General features: G+C 38.9%; 1 protein-coding gene across 1 annotated transcript; it reads right to left on the reverse strand.

Annotated features, from left to right (window-relative positions):
- Positions 1-20,438: 20,438 nt before the first annotated feature.
- On the reverse strand, positions 20,439-21,285 carry LOC104245399 (photosystem I reaction center subunit II, chloroplastic-like). Its single transcript, XM_009801002.2, has one exon. It carries the CDS (start codon positions 21,211-21,213, stop codon positions 20,569-20,571), a length of 645 nt encoding a protein of 214 aa, XP_009799304.1. The 5' UTR covers positions 21,214-21,285; the 3' UTR covers positions 20,439-20,568.
- Positions 21,286-21,505: the final 220 nt, after the last annotated feature.

Consider the following 21,505-nt stretch of genomic DNA (forward strand, 5'->3'; position numbering starts at 1 on the left):
GGGGTAGAAGTTATAATGATTCGGCGATGGTTCGCCTGAAAGGTTCCAAAGTTGTAATTAAATCCAAACTTTGCTTTACCCCAAATCCTGTTCAAGTCCTTCCAATCAATCGGTAAAGATGTTCGAAATTAGAGAATGTGGTTACTTGGATCTGATACAACCAAATGAGAGAAATAAATGAGAGAGTCTTATTGGTGAAAACCCACACGGCACCATAAGGCGATGGTAAGCAGAGAAATAACATGAGAGAGTCTTATTAGTGAATACCCCACACGGTCACCATAAGATGATGGTAAGTAGAGAAATTGAAAATGAGAGAGTCTTGTTAGTGAAAAATAGTAAAGAGAACTATAATGCGATGGTGAGAAGAAAAATGAGAGAGGTCAGTTGGTGAAAACCCGCAAAGGGCTCCACTGATCGGAAAAGAGATCCCTTACATCCATCGGTACTGATAGAGTCCTGGCAAGGTTTCTCTATTTTGAGGTATGAGTTATGATGGGTTTATGAGAGTTGGATGGTTTACACAGATCAAGTATCCAGTCCAAGAAGCACGTCATGTCTATTGAAGTCTGCATGCACTCCATATAAGTCCTTCTTTCCTTTCCCCGAAAGGGACACTTCTCGTTTAAATTTATTATCCTGTCCGTTGTATGCTTTTTTTGAATCCCTTTCGTTCTAATTCTCCTCCGAAATTAATACAAAGAAAAGATGGCAAGATTAGTTTTACAGGGTTTTTTTTGACAGAAAGCTAAAATTTAAGAAAAAAGCACCCAACCTCAGTAGGTGCGTCAAGTCGACCTCGACTGGCCATGATGGTCGATGCTCCAGAGTCAAAAACTCTTGAAAGGAAAAGAAATCAAAGTCAAGTGCCCATAAAGGCAAAATAAGATGAAAAGGCCAAGCCCCAAAAGGGTTAACCATCATGTGGGATTTTGGAAAGTCAAGATCACTGGGTTTAGAAATGAAACCAATTTCCAGAGAGCCAGTGAGCAATGGAGATTTTTATTGAAAGAGTTGGGCCAAGATCAAGTGATTGAAACAATCAAGGCCACAAAATCAACCACCATTTCAAACTGACAAATTGTTCTTTGTTTGAAAAATAGGAAAATAGGGGCAAACCAAAGCAACCTTGCAAAAAGCAGGTGCAACCAAAAAGAAACTGCGCAAGGGCTAGAAACAGCTTTGCAGCAACAACCCAAAAAGGGAAGTCTCCTCCAAATTCTTTCCTACATTTTTTATTCATTTTTTCTTAGATAAAAAAAATGCTAAAAGTGAAATGAAAAAAGAAAAAAAAAAAAGGAAAATTCGAAACCATGGTAGCATAAGGTCTCCAATCTCTAGCTATGTCTTTCCCAACGTAGGGTTCCATTTCCTAGTCGATGCCAACATAACCTGGTAATCTTTCCAAAATAGGGTCCCACCCCCTAGTTGATCCCGGCATAACCCAAGGACTTTTCCGGTATAACCCGATGACTTTCTCGGCATAACCCGAGGACCTTTCCAGCATAACCCGATGACTTTCCCGGCATAACCCGATGACCTTCCCATCATAACCCGAGGACCTTTTCGGCATAACCCGATGACTTTCCCAGCATAACCCGAGGACCTTTCCAGCATAACTCGATGACTTTCTCGGCATAACCCGAGGACCTTTCCGGCATAACCCGATGACTTTTTCGGCATAACCCGAGGACCTTTCCGGCATAACCCGATAACTTTACCGGCATAACTCGAGGACCTTTCCGGCATAACCCGATGACTTTCTCGGCATAACCCGAGGACCTTTCCGGCATAACCCGATGAATTTTCCAGCATAACCTGAGGATTTTTCCGGCATAACTCGATGACTTTCCCGGTATAACCCGACGGCATAACTCGATGATTTTTCCGGCATAACCCGATAACTTATGCCAGCATAAACTGGTAATTTTTTCCAACATAGGGTCTCACCCCCTAGCTGATGCCAGCATAACTTGGTAATCTTTTCCAACATAGGGTCTCATTCTTTAGTTGATGCCAACATAACCTTGTAATCTTTCCAACTTAGGGCCTCTGATCCCCATTTGATTTCATTTAGATATAGGGCTCCACTCCTTAATCTCTTTTTTGTTAAGGATACACAATCATGATTTTATTGCTTTCAATAAAGAAATAGTTTAGATTTTTGTTGCAATAACTCACGAAATTTTCCTAGTAAAAACTGGGGCAGAAAAATTTCGTTCGTTTGTTTGTTTTGGTGCCTGAACAAATTTTTACCATAAGGCACGAGGTTTGAAATGACCAAAAGAAAAAGTCTCAATCCAAATAAAAGAAAAGAAAAACAACAAAAGAAGTTGAACTCTAAGTGTAGAAGCGGAGAAAAGATGCGGATTGCTCAAGATATGATTGAAGTCACAATCTTTGCATGTCCCGCCTTGATCCAAAAAGTTGAAAAAGAATGAACCAGCGGTTGCAGCTAATGAGTATCAAGATTCGAATCAGAGTCTGCAGGAAGAACCATCCAAGACTCAAGATCAATCTTTAAAAGGTTTATAGATAGGAATCTTGTAACTCGTAGTTGATATGCTTAGCTAGTTTAGCTTTTCATCTTTCATTTTGGTGTAATAAGGAGCTCAGCTAGCAGAAACAGCAGCAACAACAGTGAAATCACAGTTTCTCGGTAGTCCCAGCTACCAAAACTTCTAGAACTACACTGACCTGATTCCTTTATAGCCAAGAATATGTAGGTAACCTTCGAAGCAAGGTTCGGTCAGGCTTTTCCCAAAAAATGCTTCCCAGGGAGTTTCAAACGGGCAAAAATCGCTCGTAGTTGCTCATTTTATCTTTTCCCGAAAACTCTTCGTGTTTCCGAGCAAAGAGGGGCAGCTGTGAGCATGTGATTTTTGCCCTAGTAAAAATACTCCAACAAAATCAAAGGAATAGATTTTTTCCAAATTATTTTTCAATTTTTATAGGATTTTTGTAGGATTTTATTAATTGTTTGCATTTTTGTGCACGTTTAATTTTGTTAAAATCATAAAAAAATTCCCCAAAAATATCAAAAATATCATGCATTGCATATTAGATTTTTTGTTCATATTTTAGGATTAATTGGTTAATTAATTACTTTATTAAAATAAAAATCACAAAAAATATCATTCATTTTATATTTTTATCTTTTAATACTAGATTAGTAATTTCCCCTTCATTAATTTATGTTTAAATAATTTTGTAATTATCATAAATAGATGATTAGCTTAATTTTATATCTTAGATTAATTTAGGATTAAATCTAGAATTTAATTAGTTTAGTTAGGATTTTTTTTAAATTAAAGAAAAGAAAAATGTCACAACCCTAAACCCGAACCCGGTCATGATGGCGCCTCTTGTGAAGACAACGCCAGTCAATTATACCTAATTTACTTTTCAAATAGTTAAATATCATAAAAGCAGTCTAAAACATGATATAGCAATACTAAGTAGCGGATAATGTCAATAAGGTGCGGAAGTACAACCCAACACAGCCCTAACCGGGGTGTCACAAGTCACGAGCATCTACTATTGTATAAATACAACTGAAAAGTCTGAAATGTACGAAACACCGACTAATGAAATGAAGAGGGAGAAAAGCGGTATTGCGAACGCCGACAGTTACCTTGCTAAACTTCGAAGACTCTGCCTCCGATCAGCCAATACCCGTTACCGGGTTAAGAAATACATGAATCTGCACACAAAGTACAGGGAGTAAAGTGAGTACTCCAACTCAGTGAGTAATAAAGGTAAATAACAACTGAGCGGTAAGAAATCATGTAAAGTATATCAACATGCTGTATAGAAGAAGTATAAAACGATTTAAGAAAAACAATGAAGCTGTGAAATCTCTTAAAAACATCTTAGCTCGGCTCAAACTTCTTTTGAAAATGACTTTTCAACAGTTATGCAAATGAATGCAAAATAATGAGTGCAGATAAGCACAGAAATTCGCCTCTCAGGCACAATTACACAATCAATAGGTAATGGCAGACAATTAAGAAGATAAACACATAACGGTTCACCCCTTGGGCACAAATACACAATCAACCAGTAATTGACAGGCAATTAAGAAGATAAACACATAAAGGTTCGCCCCTCGGGCAATATCTCAGAACAAAACCAGCCCCTCGGGCTATATCTCACATCACAATGGGTACCCGCGCTCACTAGGGGTGTGCAGACTCCGGGAGGGGCCCCTTACGGCCCAAGCGCAATATCAAGCCACCTCGTGGCGCACAATCTCAGGCCCTCGGCCTCATTATCATAATCAGTTTCTCATTGCTGCGGTGTGCAGCCTGACCCAAAAGTATCCTCACAATACAGGCCCTCGGCCTTACTAAGTCAAAAATCACATAAGCCACTAGGGCAATAGTAAAACATAACGCTTAGCCCAAAATATTATTTAAAATATCATTTCAAGTGTTAAAGCAGAGTAAACATGGTTGAGTTTGAAAATAGTGGAAAATAACATGACTAAGTTCAAGTATAAAGTCAAAACAGTGAGGAAATATCAACAAAAATTCCCGAAGGGTTCAAATAGTTGGCACTAGGCCCAAATATGGTTTTCAGCCCAAATAATGATGACAGCAAATAGTTTTCAATCAAATACGCGGTAAAATCATCAATCGGGATGGACCAAGTCACAATCCCCAATAGTGCACGACTCCGCGCTCGTCATCAAACGTGTGCCTCACCTCAATATAGCACTATGATGTGCAATCTGGGGTTTCAAACCCTCAAAATATCATTTACAATCATTACTCACATCGAACCGGCTAAATCTCTAACTCGCGATGCCTTTGCCCCTCGAATCGATCTCCACGTGCGTCGAATCTGTCCAAAATCAGAACGAATACGTCACAATATGCTAAGGGAACAAAGCCCAAGCGAAAACAATCGAATTACCACAAAATTTCATAAATTGGTCAAACCCAACCGCTGGGCCCACATCTTGGAATTTGACAAAATTCACAAAACTAGAATCCTTATACTCTCACGAGTCTAACCATACAAAAATTATCCAATTCCGATACCATTTGGTCCTTCAAATCATCATTTTACATTTTTGAAAGATTTCACAATTTTCTTCCCAGATTTCATCCCAAATCACGAATTAAATGATGAATTCAATGATAGATTCATGTACTCTAGCCAAATCTGAGTTAGAATCACTTACCCCGATGAATTTCTTGAAAAACCTTCGAAAAATCGCCAAAATCCGAGATCTCTAGGTCAAAATATCAAATAAAAGCCAGAACCTCATATTTATAGAGTACTCCACATATTTCAACCTCCACGGACCGCACAAAACCGACCGTGGTCCGCACAAAGCCAGTGCGGTCCGCACAGTCTTTCCTCTACAGTGATAGGCTTTAGTATTTTGGCCATAACTTTCGATAGAGATATCCAAATTGCAATATCCTTACCCTTCTGGAAACTAGACACGAAGATATACAACTGTCGTTTTTGAATCATCTCAAAATTATTTTTAGATCAAAAGATATGAGCTTCCGAAGTAGGACCAGTGAAATGTCCCCACCGCAGCCACACTGCATTTTGTGCGGTCCGCACAGCACCTACCGCGGCCGCACTTCATTTTGTGTGGTCCGCACAGAACATACTATGGCCGCATTTCTTCTGTGCGGACCGCGTTGGTGGGTTCCAAGGCCTGCAACCCTTCGGGACCTGCTACAACTATGAATTTTGACCTAAAACATCCCGGAACTCCCGGAACTTCAAACCAATTGTACCAACACATCCCAAGACATTGTTCAAACTTGTTCAAAACTTCGGAACGCTCACAACAACATCAAATCACCAATGTAACATAGGATTCAAGCCTAAGAACTCCAAGAACTCTTAAATTATGTTTTCTTTCAAAAAGCCTATCAAATCTCGTGCGAATGACCTGAAATTTTGCACACACATCCCAAATGACACAACGAAGCTACTGCAACTCTCGGAATTCCATTCCGACCTCTATATCAAAATCTCACCTATCAACCAGAAAACGCCGAAATCTCAATTTCGCCAATTTAAGCCTAAACCTTCCACGGACCTCCAAAATGCATTCCAATCATGCCCCTAAGTCCCAAATCACCTAACGGAGCTAACCAAATCATAAAAATTCCGATCCGAGATCATATACAAACAAGTCAACTCTTGGTCAAACCTTTCAAATTTAAGGCTTCAAACTGAGAACTGTTCTTCCAAATTCATTCCGATTACCCTGAAAACCAAAACCAACGATTTACATAAGGCATAATATATCACACGGGACAAGTCATGCCCGAGAACTGGCGAGCTAAGTGCAAAAGCTCAAAACGACCGGTCGGGTCGTTACAGCCTCCCCCACTTAAACATACGTTCATCCTCAAACGTGCCCAGAGTTGCTCCAAAAGTCAACCAATCGCTGAATAACCTTACCATGCATATACCTGGGGGTGATCCCGCGTCACCCTATCTCATATAGGTCCGATAACACAATGCAACTAAAATTTCACAATCCAACCTAGCCCATAAACCTTAGAATCCCATTTCCACTTCCGAAATCATCCACAAGATCAAAATCTCACATCTATATTCAGAATAAGCCCGAACCAGCTGTAATAACCCATACCTGCAACCTCAGGTGCAATTACTTGATATACCACATAACTCAAACACTCGTAGTGATAACTTCTAATTACAACAGCCTGCATACAACACCCGAATACTGATAGAAAACTCTTATTAACTAATGTCTCACCCCGACACTTTCATATACTGCCAAAGATCACTAAAACACGCAGTAAGCCATAACCATTTCCCAAATCAACCATTCAAGAAGCCACTTCTCCTTTGGCAAATACCACAGCAAATTTCTGAGCCGAAGCTCGATATTATCCCTCCGATATGCTGAAATCGAACCCGTTCGTATTCATTAATGATCCCAACAGTCTCCTCTAATCCAACATACTACTCTAGTGACATGACACATCAATACAGGCCTAAGCCACAACTTGCGCAACACGCGCACCAATAAGCAACAGTCCAAACATACTCAAATCATGAAAATGACTCAAATGAAAGAGATGTACCTCAAGCTCACCAGTACCACCACAACACAAGGCTGAGAACCTATCTCACATCATTGGAATAGAACACACGAATCCAAATCGCAAGGTCATACCTCCACATAACTTCGCTGCAACGCACGATCCTATCCAAACACTACTCCACATGAAAAACCTCAATTCACTCTGCTCGAAATTGACGACCACGCACAATTGATGTCTAGAACCAAAGTAAATCATCATAACCACGGTAAAGAAAATACATAACACCTCACAATCCGAAAGGACATAACCGATATACCATCCACCGCGTAGTACCCAGTTACTCTCCCCGCTCGACTTCCACTATGAAACCCCAATAGAACCGTAGCATATGTGTCCATAACTAACAAATCATAATGCCTCGCAACACGGAAGGTAACTCATAGATCTCCCCAGATTACTAATAAGCTCAATAACAATTGAATCAACACATCCCTCAACAATACATTTCGGAGCCAACCAAGCTGACTCAAGTTAGAACACGCATCCACATTGGCCTGCCAACGAACTCCTTATGAAGGAAATCCTGAAGCTGCTCCTTCCACTCCTTTAACTCTGCCGGTGCCATACGTTACGGTGCCCGGCATCAAATCAATACCGAAATCAACCACCCTGTCTGGCGACATGCCCGGCCACAAAAAACACATACGAAAAGTCCATCACCCAGAACTAAATCGACGGTAGAAGCCTCTACACTAACATTCATCATGAAAGCCCAAATAAGGACAATCCTTCCCAACCATCTGCTGAGTCTTCGAAATATAAAACCACTCTACTAGGACATAATCCGTCGAACCTCGCCACTAAATCCGTGGCATTTCCGGCATAGCCAACAGTGTTGCCTTAGCGCAATAGTCCAAAATGACACAACACGGAGACAACCAGTCTGAACCCAATATCACATCCAAAATCTAACATACCAAGCAATGAAAGATCTGCTCGGGTCTCAAAACCTCGATAGTCACCAAACAGTGTTGATACCCACGACTCACAACCACAACATAGCCTGAATATGAGAACTCCTCGTCTCCAAATCCATAAGGCACATGAATCAACACACCTGATCCCAATTCCGCCATCCGAATGCATACCACACATCAAATACCCAATCATTCCACGAGAGGTAATCTAATTTTCCTCTATGCTACCAAGCAAACTCGAATATTCGCAGTCGATCTAGCAAGAAAGTGTCGCGACATTACCGAAGTACCATTAACTTAATCTCATTGCCTTTTCTTAAACATATACCCTTATCAAATCACTCCAATTAGCAATACCATTTCCTTAATTACCTGAAGGTCATTCTCTAATCATCTGAAACTGCCCGTGCTGCCTAAGAGTTTTATAACCTTTCTTTCAGAACTGAACTGTAACCTTACACTCACAAATCTCAATCATTTACAACATACCACATAACCCATACCATTCTAGGATAACCATGAGAACTTCACCTTCCTTCCGAACTACAAGAAACTATGCATTCCACTAGCCAAGAACTTCCCATTGATCCCATCTAGAAAAGAACCACCATACATCCCATGCTCCACATGCCAATAGGAAAATATACATCTCCAACCAAGGTAGGAGCCATCAAGAACTCTCTGACTCCCCTTTGCATGAACAAGTCCGCTAGGACTGAATCTTTCTAACTCAAGCAACCTACGCAGGCTACTAAACCCAAGAGCATTGCCGCAAAATATCCGTAGAAACTCATTACCTCGTAAACATCCATGGAATTAATAATGTCCTTACCGTACCGATCCGGCCTGCTACCAAGCTATCCCATCTATCCGAGTTTCCTTCTGAATTACCTTCAACTTGATACTCCTTATTGCTATAACATCACAATTCCTCAACCCCAAACTTACCACACGGGACCCAAGCATAAAGCCACATCGTCTGAGACCCATAAGTCGTTGAATACTCTCTTAACTATTCCCAAAGGCACCACATTCAAAATACTTTACTCTAAGGAAACTTCCTGTGAATCTAGATCAGTTACCTTTACCTTCCTGATTCTAATACATAGAATTTCATATTTAGTATAGAAAATACCACAAGTCCTGACATCTTCCAATGAAACTCAGTCTCTAGCCACATATACAACTTTAAAATACCCAATTGTTACATGTAGAATCTTGAACACATTGGAACCATTCTCGCAAGTCATCCACTCTACTCAAACCGTAATTAGCCTGATCAAAAGGACCGAGCAACCTGTGCCTCATTAGCATTTCAGATACTACAGAATGCAATCTCATCCCAATATAACCAGGCCGCTTCCTGCTTCATGCACCGATCATCTTTTACTAATAACAACTCCAGACCTTCCGTGATTTTCTTACCCTATGAAGCATAATATAACCTTTGTTAAAAAAATTCCTTTACTCGAAGCATCCTCGATCTCAATCTCCGCGGGCCATAACTGATTTACTCGAACGCCTCAAACTAGAACCAACATAGCACCTAGCCGTGCAATCAACTAACCAACAGCAGACTCACCTACTTGGCTCGAAGCCATAGATCAAAATACACTCAGTAACTCATAACACTTATACTATGCCATAATACCATAGTGAGATTAAACTCAAATCCTTTATAAGCTTGTGAAAATACAGATCATCTAGAATTTTAACTTTTCTGCAAATCTCGCATTCACTTTCACAACAATTAAGCCTACTCTCTTAAGCCAAATTTAAATTTCAACACATATACTTCACTTGTAAATGAGATCTTCTAATAGACAACATAAGGATCACAGGACCTCAGAACACTTTGTAGGAGATAACCCACCTGCTTTGCCTCCAATTAACATTCATGTATACCTTCCACCATCATAAACTATACGCAGTCACTTAGTCTTCCTGAGTCTGAACGCATACCGCAATATGGAATTTACTTCACTCACAACTGGGAAACATGAAAAGATTCTTCACACGCCTATAACTCGTGGCTATACCTCAAATCAAGATGGAATTCAAACACCTAATAGTTCTTCTATCCTCCCGCAGACCCTTCTCGTCGCTTCCAAATCATATGGATATATCTCGCTGTACTAACATATTCATCACATAGTTATCCAGCAATCACTCCCACTAATAGGGACACTACCGAACATATAAGTTCAAAAACACTTGCTCACACAATCAGCACCTCGGTGCTCAAGTTATAGGCAAAATCCGGCCTCAAGTTCTCCAGACTCGCCCAACATCAACTCACAGAGATCACATATCGCCCCTCGATTAGGGAATCTCAAGCCATCAATGCTCATCTGATACTGAGCGCTTATGCGCGCATACGAACACGTGGACGGAATTCAAAGAGTTACATTTTAAGCTGAATCAAAGAACGCACGACCAGAATTCAAGAATGTGGTTTTTTTCCTAAAGGTTTTGCAGCCTCTCGAGGATAAATACAGACGTCTCCGTACCGATTCGTGTGACTCTACTAAACCTGCTCATAACTCGTGAGACCTATGTAACCTAGGCTCTGATACCAACTTGTCACGACCATAAACCCGAACCCGATCGTGATGACACCTCTCGTGAAGACAAGGCCAGCCAATTATACCCAATTCACTTTTTAAATAGTTAAATATCATAAAAGCAGTCTAAAACATGATATAGCAATACTAAGTAGCGGATAATGTCAATAAGGTGCAGAAGTACAGCCCAACACAGCCCTAACCGGGGTGTCACAAGTTACGAGCATCTACTAGTATAAATACAACTAAAAAGTCTGAAATGTATGAAACACCGACTAATGAAATGAAGAGGGAGAAAAGTGGTGCTGCGAACGCCGGCAGCTACCTTGCTAAACTCCGATGACTCTGCCTCCGATCAGCCAATACCCGCTACCGGGTTAAGAAACCCAAACCTGCACACAAGGTGCAGGGAGTAAAGTGAGTACTTCAACTCAGTGAGTAATAAAGGTAAATAACAACTGAGCGGTAAGAAATCGCGTAAAGCATATCAACATGTTGTATAGAAGCAGTATAAAACCATTTAAGAAAAACAATGAAGCTATGAAATCTCTTAAAAACATCTTAGCTCAGTTCAAACTTCTTTTGAAAATGACTTTTCAATAGTTATGCAAATGAATGTAAAACAATGAGTGCAGATAAGCACAGAAATTCGCCTCACAGGCACAATTACACAATCAACAGGTAATGGCGGACAATTAAGAAGATAAACACATAGTGGTTCGCCCCTTGGGCACAAATACACAATCAATGGGTAATTGACAGGCAATTAAGAAGATAAACACATAAAGGTTCGCCCCTAGGGCAATATCTCAGAACAGTACCAGCCCCTCGGGATATATCTCACATCACAATGGATACCCGCACTCACTCGGGGTGTGCAAACTCCGGGAGGGGCCCCTTACGGCCTAAGCGCAATATCAAGCCATCTCGTGGCATCATAAACAGGCTCTCGGCCTCATATCAATATCAAGCCACCTCGTAGCACATAATCTCAGGCCCTCAACCTTATTATCATAATCAGTATCTCACTGTTGCGGCGTGCAGCCCGGCCCAAAAGTATCCTCACAATACAGGCCCTCGGCCTTACTCAGTCAAAAATCACATAAGCCACTCGGGAAGCAGTAAAACATAATGCTCAGCCCAAAATATTATTTAAAATATCATTTCAAGTGTTAAAGCAGAGTAAACATGGCTGAGTTTGAAAATAGTGAAAAATAACATGACTAAGTTCAAGTATAAAGTCAAAACAGTAAGGAAATATCAACAAAAATACCCGAAGGGCTCAAATAGCTGGCACTAGGCCCAAATAATGATGATAGCAAATAGTTTTCAATCAAATACACGGTAAAATCATCAATCGGGATGGACCAAGTCACAATCCCCAATAGTGAACGACCCCACGCTCGTCATCAAGCGTCTGCCTCACCTCAATATAGCACTACAATATGCATTCCGGGGTTTCAAACCCTCAAAATATCATTTACAATCATTACTCACCTCGAACCGGCTAAGTATCTAACTCGCGACGCCTTTGCCCCTCAAATCGGCCTCCACGCACGTCAAATTTGTCCAAAATCAGAACGAATATGTCACAATATGCTAAGGGAACAAAGCCCAAGCGAAAACAATCGAATTACCACAAAATTCCAGAAATTGGTCAAACCCGACCCTCGGGCCCACATCTCAAAATTTGAAAAAATTCACAAAACTAGAATCCTTATACTCTCACGAGTCTAACCATACGAAAATTATTCAATTCCGATACAATTTGGTCCTTCAAATCATCATTTTACATTTTTGAAAGATTTCACAATTTTCTTCCCAAATTCCATCCCAAATCATGAATTAAATGATGAATTCAATGATAGATCCATGTAATCTAGCCAAATCTGAGTTAGAATTACTTACCCCGGTGAATTTCTTGAAAAACCTTCGAAAAATCGCCAAAATCCAAGCTCTCTAGGTCAAAATATCAAATAAAACCCAAAACCTCGTATTTATAGAGTAACCCACAGATTTTCACCTCCGTGTACCATACAAAATCGACAACGGTCCGCACAAAACCAGTGCGGTCCGCACAAAAACGACCACAGCCGCACAGGCTTTCTTTTGCAGTAATAGGCTTTAGTATTTTGTTCATAACTTTCAATACATAAGTCCACATTGCGATATCTTTACCTTTCTGAAAATTAGACACGGAGAGCTACAACTTTTGTTTTTGAATCATCTCAAAATTCCTTGTAGATCAAAAGATATGAGCTTCCAAAGTAGGACCAGTGAAATGTCCCCACTGCGGCCGCATTGCATTTTGTGCGGTCCACACAGCACCTACCGCAACCGCACTTCATTTTATGTAGTCCGCACAGCATATACCGCGGATGCACTTCTTTTTGTGCGGACCGTGTGGGTGGGTTTCGAGGTCTACAACCCTTCGGGACCTGCTACAACTATGAATTTCGGCTTAAAACATCCAAGAACCTACCCGGAACTCCCGGAACTTCAAACCAATTGTACCACACATCCCAGGACATTGTTCAAACTTGTTCAAAACTTCGGAATGCTCATAACAACATCAAATCACCGATTTAACATAGGATTCAAGCTTAAGAACTCCAAGAACTCTTAAATTATGCTTTCGATCAAAAAGCCTATCAAATCTCGTGTGAATGACCTGAAATTTTGCACACACATCAAATGACACAACGAAGCTACTGCAACTCTCGGAATTCCATTCCAACCTTTATATCAAAATCTCACCTATCAACCGGAAAACGCCGAAATCTCGATTTCGCCAATTTAAGCCTAAACCTTCCACGGACCTCCAAAATGCATTTCGATCAACCCCTAAGTCCCAAATAACCTAACAGAGCTAACCAAATCATAAAAATTCCGATCCGGGATCATATACAAATAAGTCAACTCTTGGTCAAACCTTTCAAATTTAAGGCTTCAATCTGAGAGCTGTTCTTCCAAATTCATTCCGATTACCCTGAAAACCAAAACCAATGATTTACATAAGGCATAATATATCACACGGGGTAAGTCATGCCCAAGAACTGGCGAACAAAGTGCAAAAGCTCAAAACGACTGGTCGGGTCGTTACAAATAAAAGAAAATAAAGAAAAAGAAATGAGATAAACAATTGGGTCTTTGATTTATTGGGTCATCTAAAGAACAAAATTGGTGGCCCAATTCCCTTTACCCGTCCAAACTCCAGCCCAATTTCATATACCCGGTCCAATTCCTTCTTCTTACCAAAACGACTCTGTTTCCCCGTTCTTCAATCACAACCGTTGGATTCTTTTAATCCAACGGCTCAGAACTTAATACCCTAAAATCATATATATGTCTGAAACTCCCCCCTAACCCTAGATAACCCTCATTCTTATCCCGTCTCTAAACCAGCCAACCCTAGCCACCCCAATTCACTCTCAATCTAAACGGCCCAAACCCTAGCCGTTGTTCGCTGAAAATCGTTTTACGGCGGCGGCCGTTCTCCAAACCCAAAATCCTATAATCCTCATGCACCCATAAACCCAAATCCCTCAGTAATTTCCCCAAACAATCCCTTGAACCCGTCGAGTCCCATATCTAAAAAAACATAACTTAGTTCTTGCATATTTTGGGACTTTTGGAAGATCTTTTGCTTGTTTGGCTGGAATCTTGCCCAAGTATACTACTCTTGACCAGAGTAGTCATTTGGGTCAGCTTCGATCCCTCTCGAAGCACCCAGAGCCTGGCCAATCTTTTGTCGTTTTTTCTTGGTCTGCCACTGCTGTTTAAATCTGTATTCCTTGACCTTTTCCTATTCGTTTGTTTATACTTTCTTCAATCAATTTTGTTTGCATGTTAGGTTAGGATAATTAACAAGCATGCTTTATTTCAATTTTTAATCAGTTAGTTGTTAAATCATTTGTAAGCATACTTAGGTTCATGGTTAATTACAACCTACTTTAGGGTAGTCTAAAATGAGGTTAATTAGTTATTAATTAGTTTACTGTCAATTATAACTTGTTTTAGGATAGTTTAAATAAGGTTAATTAGTTAACTATTAGTCAAAATCTGTTTTAGGATAGTTTTAATTGGACTTAATTGTTAGTTAATTGGTTTCAGAATGTTCAAATGTTTTGCTAGGTTAGTTTCCACCATTTTACTTGAGTGTCTGATTCTGATTTGGCCAAATAAAGGTTTGTTCAGTCTAGGCCCAAGTTTGGTATTAGACTTGGGCATGTCTTAGGCTATTTGGCCATGATTTGGCCAAGACTTGGGCCTTTATTGGGCCATTTGGCCAGGACAATTGGCCCCGACCTAAGGGGAAGGTTCTAGAAGTGTACCAGCTGTCTAGAAATGATAAAAAGAAACATGTGAAAATATCTAAATATGGACAGCTGTCGAACAGCTACCCAATTTTGGTTATAAAAGATTCTTTTTCCCTGAAATTTAGGGGGTGAGGTTGAAGGGAATAATTCTTTTATTCTTTTCAACACATGACACATTTAGTACCTATAAATAGAACTCTTTCCTCACTCATTAGATAGATTTTCAGAACCCTAAAAACACTCTAAAGGTTCAGGTACTGTTTCATTAGTAGTTGATTCTCTCTTTCTCTGATTTTAGCAAAAAAAAGTGTAGAGAACTTCTTTGGAATTTTTTTGGTTTTCATAAGTTGAAAATAGATTGAGTGTGAAGCTGGGGCATTGTTGTTTCCTCTTGCTGGTTTTTACTGATTGTTGTTGTCTCTCTTGTTCTTGAGGATTCCTTATCTTTTCTTTGCTCCTTGTAACCAGGTACTCCATGGACCTTGAATAACAAGTGGATTGCAAGCATGCTTTTCCTTTCAAAGATGTGTTTTGTAATATGAAGTTCTGTTCAAATTTCAAGTTTCAGTTCCTATTCTATGTTTTCTGTTAAGTCAGTCCATTTTCTGTGTAATTTTCTTTAGATTTTGTTCAAGCCATGAATCTACTATGCTAGTCTATGATTTAGTTATGGCCCTCATATTTGAATGATTAAAAATAGTCTAGCTTTTTGTGTATTGTTCAAGAGCTCAGGGTGATTGATGTTGTTTTGGGCTCATTTGTTGTTCATTTGTGTGAGATGCCATGCTGGTCATGGTATCTCCTTTGGATTTTGACGTCAAAACATGTGTTGAATTTCAATTGAATTTTAGTCTAAATAGTTTAGCTTAAAAATGTTGAATTTCAGTTTTCTTTTACATGTTTTTCTCCTAAGTTATTTATTTCTCAGCTTTATACAAAGTGTTTTGGATCTGCTTGATAGTCAATAGTTTAGTGGAGAATTTCATGTGTAAATGTTCAAATTAGATCGTCTTTTCATATACTGATTCGGGATTTCAAGTTGGCAAACAGCTCCAGTAGTTTATTTGGTTGTATGTTAAAATATGTTGACTAGTATATTATGCATGTTTGAAAAAATGCAGTGTTTGGTTGCTAAGTACATTCAGCTTAAATTGTCACTAATTTCAGCACTGTTAAAATGATTGTATATTTGAGTTCAGGGTGATCTATGAATAGTTTAAGATTTAATCTTATTTTGTTATTACTAAATGCATGATAACGAGTTAAGGCCCATCATGTTAGACGTTTAGCACTTCGTTTTTTTAGGATTGGTGCAAATGTTTGACTATGCGTGAATTGGGATGAATTAAGCCTCAGCAGGCTTTAATGCTGAAGTTTGTTCTTTAAAAAATTATTGGGCCTGGCGATGGCCCAAATAAGGCTGCCAAATCAAAAAACAGGCCCCCTTGTTTCCATCCTCCTTTGTTTTCATGCTTGGGCTCAATTTCGAGCCTAGTTAGCACCAGCCTTCTTTTTCTTGCAAATTTTCTTTAGATAAGGTGGTGGGCTTGTTGCTGGCCCAATCTTCTCTAAAAAATAATTAAAGGCTAACATATCTACCCCAAGCATATAAAATCAGTGGCCTTATATTGAACTTCGAATTAGTTTTAAATATGAACATTCGTAGTTTGCTTTAGGCGCGATTAATAAACCATTGTGACTATGAGTACGCTTCCTATGATATAGTTATGATGCCTAACTCCAAAATTTGGGTGTGCATTTCATTTGACCCGATCATAACAACTTTGAACAATAATAAAATAAATATATCGTGAATCGTGGGTGCATTTCATGTAGCGCGGTTTGCGGTATGTTCCAAAACGGCAAGTGTACGACAATCGTAACTTGTTCAAGAAATAATTCCATAAATCCTAAAAAGCAATCAAAATAATTAAAAGCAGTTATAAAGTTAAAAATGTACTATAGGTTTAAAACATGTAATAAATTAGATAATTAGGCCAATTATTAATAGTTAAGCGATCGTGCTAGAACCACGGGATCCGGGAATGCCTAACACCTTCTCTCGAGTTAATAGAATTCCTTACCTAGAATTTTTGGTTTCGCAGACTTTTAAATAAAGTTGATTTTCCTCGATTTGGGATTTTAAAAAATAAACTGGTGACTTGGGACACCATAATAAATATCCCAAGTGGCGACTCTAAAAAATAAATAAAATAATCTCATTTCAAACAATATCACTTTAATTAGAAAAACTCCCATATATCCCCCTCAGGTTTAAAAAAGGAGGTGTGATAGCTGGTGGATTTTTGCAATCCATTCAGTTGAAGTTGAAGTTCATTAACTTCATCTTGAAGCATATCTCTCTCAATTTCACACACTTCCAACTTCAAAGCCCAGTCTTTCTTTTCTCTTTTGATTTTTCTAAGTTCATTTAGAACTCTCTCAATATCTGCAAAAGCACTGTCAATAAATTCTTGGAGTTCATAACAGTTAGGACATGTAGGAAAACGTACCATACTTGTTCCTTCGTCCGCCATGAGACCAAGTTCACTTAAGTCTTCATCCTCACTTGATCCTTCATCTGCCATGAGACCAAGTTCACCTGAGTCCCCATCACTATCTTTTTTCATAACCATGAAACACATGTTGACAATTTCCTCGTGATCAGATTCTTCTTCATCACTCCAAGCTCCAAAGGACTTCTTCTTTTGAAAGTTCCTGCTTAGTTTCTTTTTCAATTTAGGGCATTTGGCTTGAATGTGTCCATGCTTTCCACACTCGTAGCATCTTCCATCATTTTTATCATTATCATTGTTCATCTTCTCTTTTCTGAAGTTTGATTTACCTCTTCTGATATTTCTTGTTTTCCTCATCATGCCGGTTACAACTTTGGACAGCATAGCTATGTTTTCATCTTGTTCTCCTCCTCCTCCTCCTCCTCCTCCTCCTCCTCCTCCTTCTTCTTCTTCTTCTTCTTATTCAGACACAAACGCAATTAGATCAACTCTAAGTTCATCATACAACATTTTGCCAAGATCCTGACATTTCAGTGCAATGACTTTGGGAAGCCAAATTGTGGGAAGACTTCTCAGAATTTTTCTGACTTGTTCCTCACTCTTGATTGGTCTATCAAATGATTTTAAGTCTCCATTGACTTTGCTGAACCTAGAAAATATTTCCTCCACTGATTCTCCATCCTTCATTTGAAACAATTCATAGTTTCGAACTAGGAGATTTATCCTTGTTTCTATCACTTTGTTGGTTCCTTCATATGTCACTTCTAACTAATCCTACATTTCCTTTGCAGTTTCACAACTTGATATTTTTTTGTATTTTTCCTGCTGATAGCTTGTACAGCTGATTTTTTGCCTTGCCATTCACTTGAATAACGGCTGATAGTTCTTTAGTATAATCATCTAAATCAAGAGGATCAAATGATATTATGATTTGACCGTCTGCATCCTTCTTTGGCGAAATTAAAAGATTTCCCTTTTTGATCACACGTCAAACCTTAATGTCATATGCCATAGTGTAGGTCTCCATGCGCACTTTCCAGTGAGAGAAGTGCTAGCCATTGAAGTATGGCGGTCGTACTTGAGAGGTTCCTTCTTGAAATGGTGCAACAATGACTGTATTTGATGCCATGATCTTTTCCTCAGTTACTGTTAAGCAGTATTCGTGAGTCCCACTCTGATACCAATTGAAAGTACAAAAGGGGGGGGAGTGAATTGTAATCGATTTAAAAATCTTAGTTGACTAAGTATGAATTTAGTCGACTAGACTTTGCACAATGATTGATTGCAGTAGAGATAACTAAGGAAACAGAAAGATAAAGAAGACACAATAGTTTTTATACTGGCTCAGTACTAGTATGGTACCTACGTCCAGTTCCCTTGAGTCATAAGAGTTCTCTTAGATCTTTAATGAATGTTTACAGCAGTGATGGTTTTAGTACGTTCACCACCAATGATATTCAGCAATAATGATTCTTTCCAATGTTGACACAACTCTCATTTTGTGTTCTAACTCTTCCTATCTTTTGTGACACTTGTAGACTCAGAAATACCGTATTTGTACTAAGAACTAGAAAGGCTTAGAAATAGATAATGTAGTTGTGTGCCTTTGGATGTTCTTCTACTTCTTCCTTTATAGCTTGATGAGTCTTCTGTTTCCTTGTCTTCTAGGATTGTATGGCAGCAATTTTAGGAGTCCTTTCCTTGTGAGGCATATACATCTAAGAGAAAGACCCAAGGGTAGACTCATGAATCTAGCTTAAAATGATAGCTAGATTCATTCTTAATCTTGACGAATTGATTCCTCCATTTCTCCTTGGTTTGAGCTTCTGCAGATTCTTCTAGATTTGATCTCTAGCCGTGATTAACTTTCTTCCCATACTTGCCGCTTGAGAATCTTTGACAAGGCTGGCTGATTGACTTTCCTTCTTTTTTCTTTGGCTGATTGATTCATTTTCCATGTAAAGCAAAATTCAAAATACATAGCCGTTGAATAGGATCTTCTTTCCTTTTATCAACATCATTGCTTACCAAGTCTGCATACACAAAGAGATAGTCATTAGTTAAGGCTTCTTTTAGATTATTGATTATTATTAAATCTAAACTTAACCAACATATCTTTAAAAAGAACTAATTGAGCTAGGATTTATATCAAGAAAATTTTTTTTGACTTAAGTATGATATGAACACATCCATCACTAACAAGCTGGCTCGGCGATGAGGTATCATTCCACCAAGGTAGTTTACACTTATCTTCTTCTCATGTGGGAACAGACAGTAAAATTATCCACCTTTTTTTTTAAAACAAACTTTAGCGAATATTAGCAGCAAGGGCATATTAGTATTGTAAGATTTGTTCAGGAAATAGTAAGGCAAGGATGAAAAAAAGAGAGAAATTGATGAAAAGAATAAGAAGCAGAAGAATAACATATATAATTGGACTAGTAATATCCGAAAATTCGTGGTTTTTTAATTAAGGTCTAGTAAGTTGCGTAACCAAAGTTGTAAATTTTATAATAATGAAGCATGTTTGAAATTTTTGAAGTTTGGTTCTATAGATATTTGTTTTCTTTTTGTCACTAGTTCAACCATACTTATCACTTGTGAATCATAGAAGTTCGTTGGTGATTTTAAAAATTTTGACCCTCTTACGACTTGGTTTTACTATCATATGTCAATTTTCGAGGGAGCAACAATTTTGACTCTACTTTCACAAAATAGGAGTAAGATCTACATATATATTATTCTTTCCATATTTTATTTGTGGAATTATACTGGAAATTTTTTGTTGTTTCTGTTGTTACACCCGTAACAAATGAATAGAACAACAATATCGTAATTCCACCTTTCATTTTCATAAATCAATATTATTATATTTCCTACCATGTATAGTTTTTGGTATATTATCAACTAGTGAGGAGGATACCTATCATTAACTTGAACCTTCTTGCTCGAGACAGTAAATTACGCACACAACAACAACAACAACAACAAAAAATAGAATTTAATCAAGTGACAGAAGCCAATTATATCCATGCTATGTGTGTAATGACGATAAATTTGATACAAGCATTAAATAATGACAAAATCATACATTTCGTGTTAAAGACAATTACAAAGCCACCATAATCATCAGTATCGCCTTAAATATCATACACTTGTTTGCCTGTAAACTTGACTTCAATTGGGCTCTTATTTTTACCAATGGATCTGAAATTCTGCCCAACTCCTTGACGGCCCGGATTCACTTTTTCTGGGTACACACCATCTTTTGGGTGCAAATATTGGACTTCACCATTAGGAAAAACTCTATAAAATCTGTAGTTAATCTTGTATTTGGACCTAAGCCTAGTACCAAGTGCCAAGCATTGTTCTTTACGGGCCAATTTGAGCAAATTTGGGCCTTCTCTCATGATAGCAGCACCACCAGTTGGCATTTCAAAGATCTGTTCTTTAGGTGATTCCCAAGTGATCACATAAAACTCGTCAACTTGGGCCTTGCGTAGAAGCCCACCAGTGCTTCCACCAAATATTGGAGATGGGGTGCTTGGGTCCAATTGTGGTGGTGTGAAGCCCACTGGAGCCGCCGGCTCGGCCTCTTTAGTGGCTGATTGGGCCTTCTCAACTGCCATAGCCTTGATAGGACGGTATGCCACGACGGACTTGGACAGTTTAGGGGCGGAGAAGGAAGAAGCCGATTGCTTCCATGGGGCGACGACACGGGGATCGGCTGTTTTCGAGGTGGAGATAGATGGGGTGAAAAGGGAAGCTTGGGATGCCATGGCCATAGAAAAGTTGGATTGAGAGAAGTGAAAAATGAAAAGGAAGAAGCTATTTTTGTTGCATAGAAGAGATGATGGGTGGTGGAGAAAAAGGATATAGGATAAGGTGATATACGGATTTTGCCCAATTAGAACGTGTGATTTGATTCGCACCCTAGCCAAGTCAGCAAATTAACATTGAGAAGGAAAAAAATGCAAACTGGTTGATTTAGTTTGAGGTGTGACCACAATTTTCCAAATCAATTGAAACAAACTAGTAATACTGTAATATACTACAACTACGTCAAATTGTAGAGAT

Source organism: Nicotiana sylvestris, chromosome 1 (genome assembly GCF_000393655.2).
Source record: "Nicotiana sylvestris chromosome 1, ASM39365v2, whole genome shotgun sequence".
Lineage (NCBI taxonomy): Eukaryota > Viridiplantae > Streptophyta > Magnoliopsida > Solanales > Solanaceae > Nicotiana > Nicotiana sylvestris.

Coding starts and splice junctions, on each gene's coding strand:
- LOC104245399 (XM_009801002.2), bottom strand. CDS start 21,213: ATGGCCATGGCATCCCAAGCTTCCCTTTTCACCCCATCTATCTCCACC.